At 33.4% G+C, this 1,378-nt stretch overlaps 1 protein-coding gene across 1 annotated transcript; it reads left to right on the top strand.

Moving 5' to 3' along the window:
- The first annotated feature begins 114 nt into the window (after positions 1-114).
- LOC117111766 lies at positions 115-1,021 on the top strand. The gene is made up of 2 exons (XM_033254761.1): positions 115-251; positions 779-1,021. The coding sequence occupies exons 1-2, from the start codon at positions 148-150 to the stop codon at positions 975-977; spliced, it is 303 nt and encodes a 100-aa protein (XP_033110652.1). The 5' UTR covers positions 115-147; the 3' UTR covers positions 978-1,021.
- Positions 1,022-1,378: the final 357 nt, after the last annotated feature.

Raw genomic sequence — 1,378 nt, 5'->3', positions numbered from 1 at the left:
CTCATTTATTTATTTACTGTATTCATATATTTACTATGTTGCATTATCTTAATGAATTACACCACAAACATACTCAAGTTGTAGGTTAAATTTACGTTTATGTACCTTATTATAGTTGGTAAACCAAAGAATGTAACCATAACAACAATGAACCTGAACAGTACAGCAACATGGCAACCTCCTGTTGATGTTAACGTCAACATGCTACCGCTTGTAACGTATTCGGTGAAAGCAGGAGAATTTAATGGAAGGTAATTTATCGAAAAAAATGTTCATGAAACGCAATAGGTTTGGCACTTTGATCTTTGAAACATTCCCAAAATTACTAATACGTTTAATTTAAAAAAAAAAATCAAAGTACCGGTAACAATAGAATATTTATACTGCACATGAATTATTGTTTTGAAAAATACAAACTGCAGTGTAAATTCTTTACTAAAGTATAAAATTAAAATCCTTCTATCAACCCAAAGTACGAGGTTATTCTGGCCTCGACCGCATTAAATTCACAATAAGATATCAGATATGTTAAGTTGTAAAATTGTTACCCAAACCCAGATTCGTCAGATTATAGCACTCGACGAGAACAGCGATGTAAATGTGGAGACAGTTGGGGAGAGGAACACACCCCTTCTGTTAGGGAGAGCTTCTTCCCCCATCCCTCTTGGGGGTGAAAAATCACAAATCGTCGGTAGGAAACAAAATACTATGCGCCACCACTGATCGAACTATCGTGTTTTTTATACTACTTATCATTGTTAATACCGTCCTGTTTCAGAATGAAACCTGTACCAGGATGTCAGGATATAAGTGAACTTGAATGTCACATCGGCGTTTTTGGAAAAAATGAATGGTACTATGACGAAATTGACAAAGGTGTTGTTGAAGTCACGGCGAGTATTCTGGGTTATACGAGTGAACCAAGTTCTGCAAAGCAGAACCTCCTAGTTGAAGGTTTGCAACACATATATTCGTGAAAAAATAAAAGTATCATTATATTTTCATATTTTAAATATCCACTCTGCTAAAATATCAGAAAATGTAAAAGGATCATATATTTATATTGTTTATAATTAACCTTAAATCAATAGCAGATAAAATAAAGTTTTCAGAAGTGTTTAAAATGTTAGTAAGTTAATAACTTATATGAATATATACAAACTATATCACCTTCTTCTGGATAAGTTACAAAGCGTGTACAATAATTGTGTGGGCAAATCATTAATTTATAGCGTATGATAAATCCGGCGAAGTTTCAATTTCGATTCATTAAAAAACGTTATACTGAGAAACAAAACAAATATAACAAAAACCACAGAGGAGAGTGATGTTTTGCCCTACCTGACGTGTTATCGTACCGAATAATCAGTACGTCCCC

This window comes from Anneissia japonica, unplaced genomic scaffold (genome assembly GCF_011630105.1).
Source record: "Anneissia japonica isolate Jap-2015-1 unplaced genomic scaffold, ASM1163010v1 scaffold7726_len1977_cov126, whole genome shotgun sequence".
In the NCBI taxonomy this organism is placed as follows: Eukaryota; Metazoa; Echinodermata; class Crinoidea; order Comatulida; family Comatulidae; genus Anneissia; species Anneissia japonica.
Note: the sequence above shows the minus strand (reverse complement) of the source record. Positions and strands in the feature narration are given on the sequence as shown.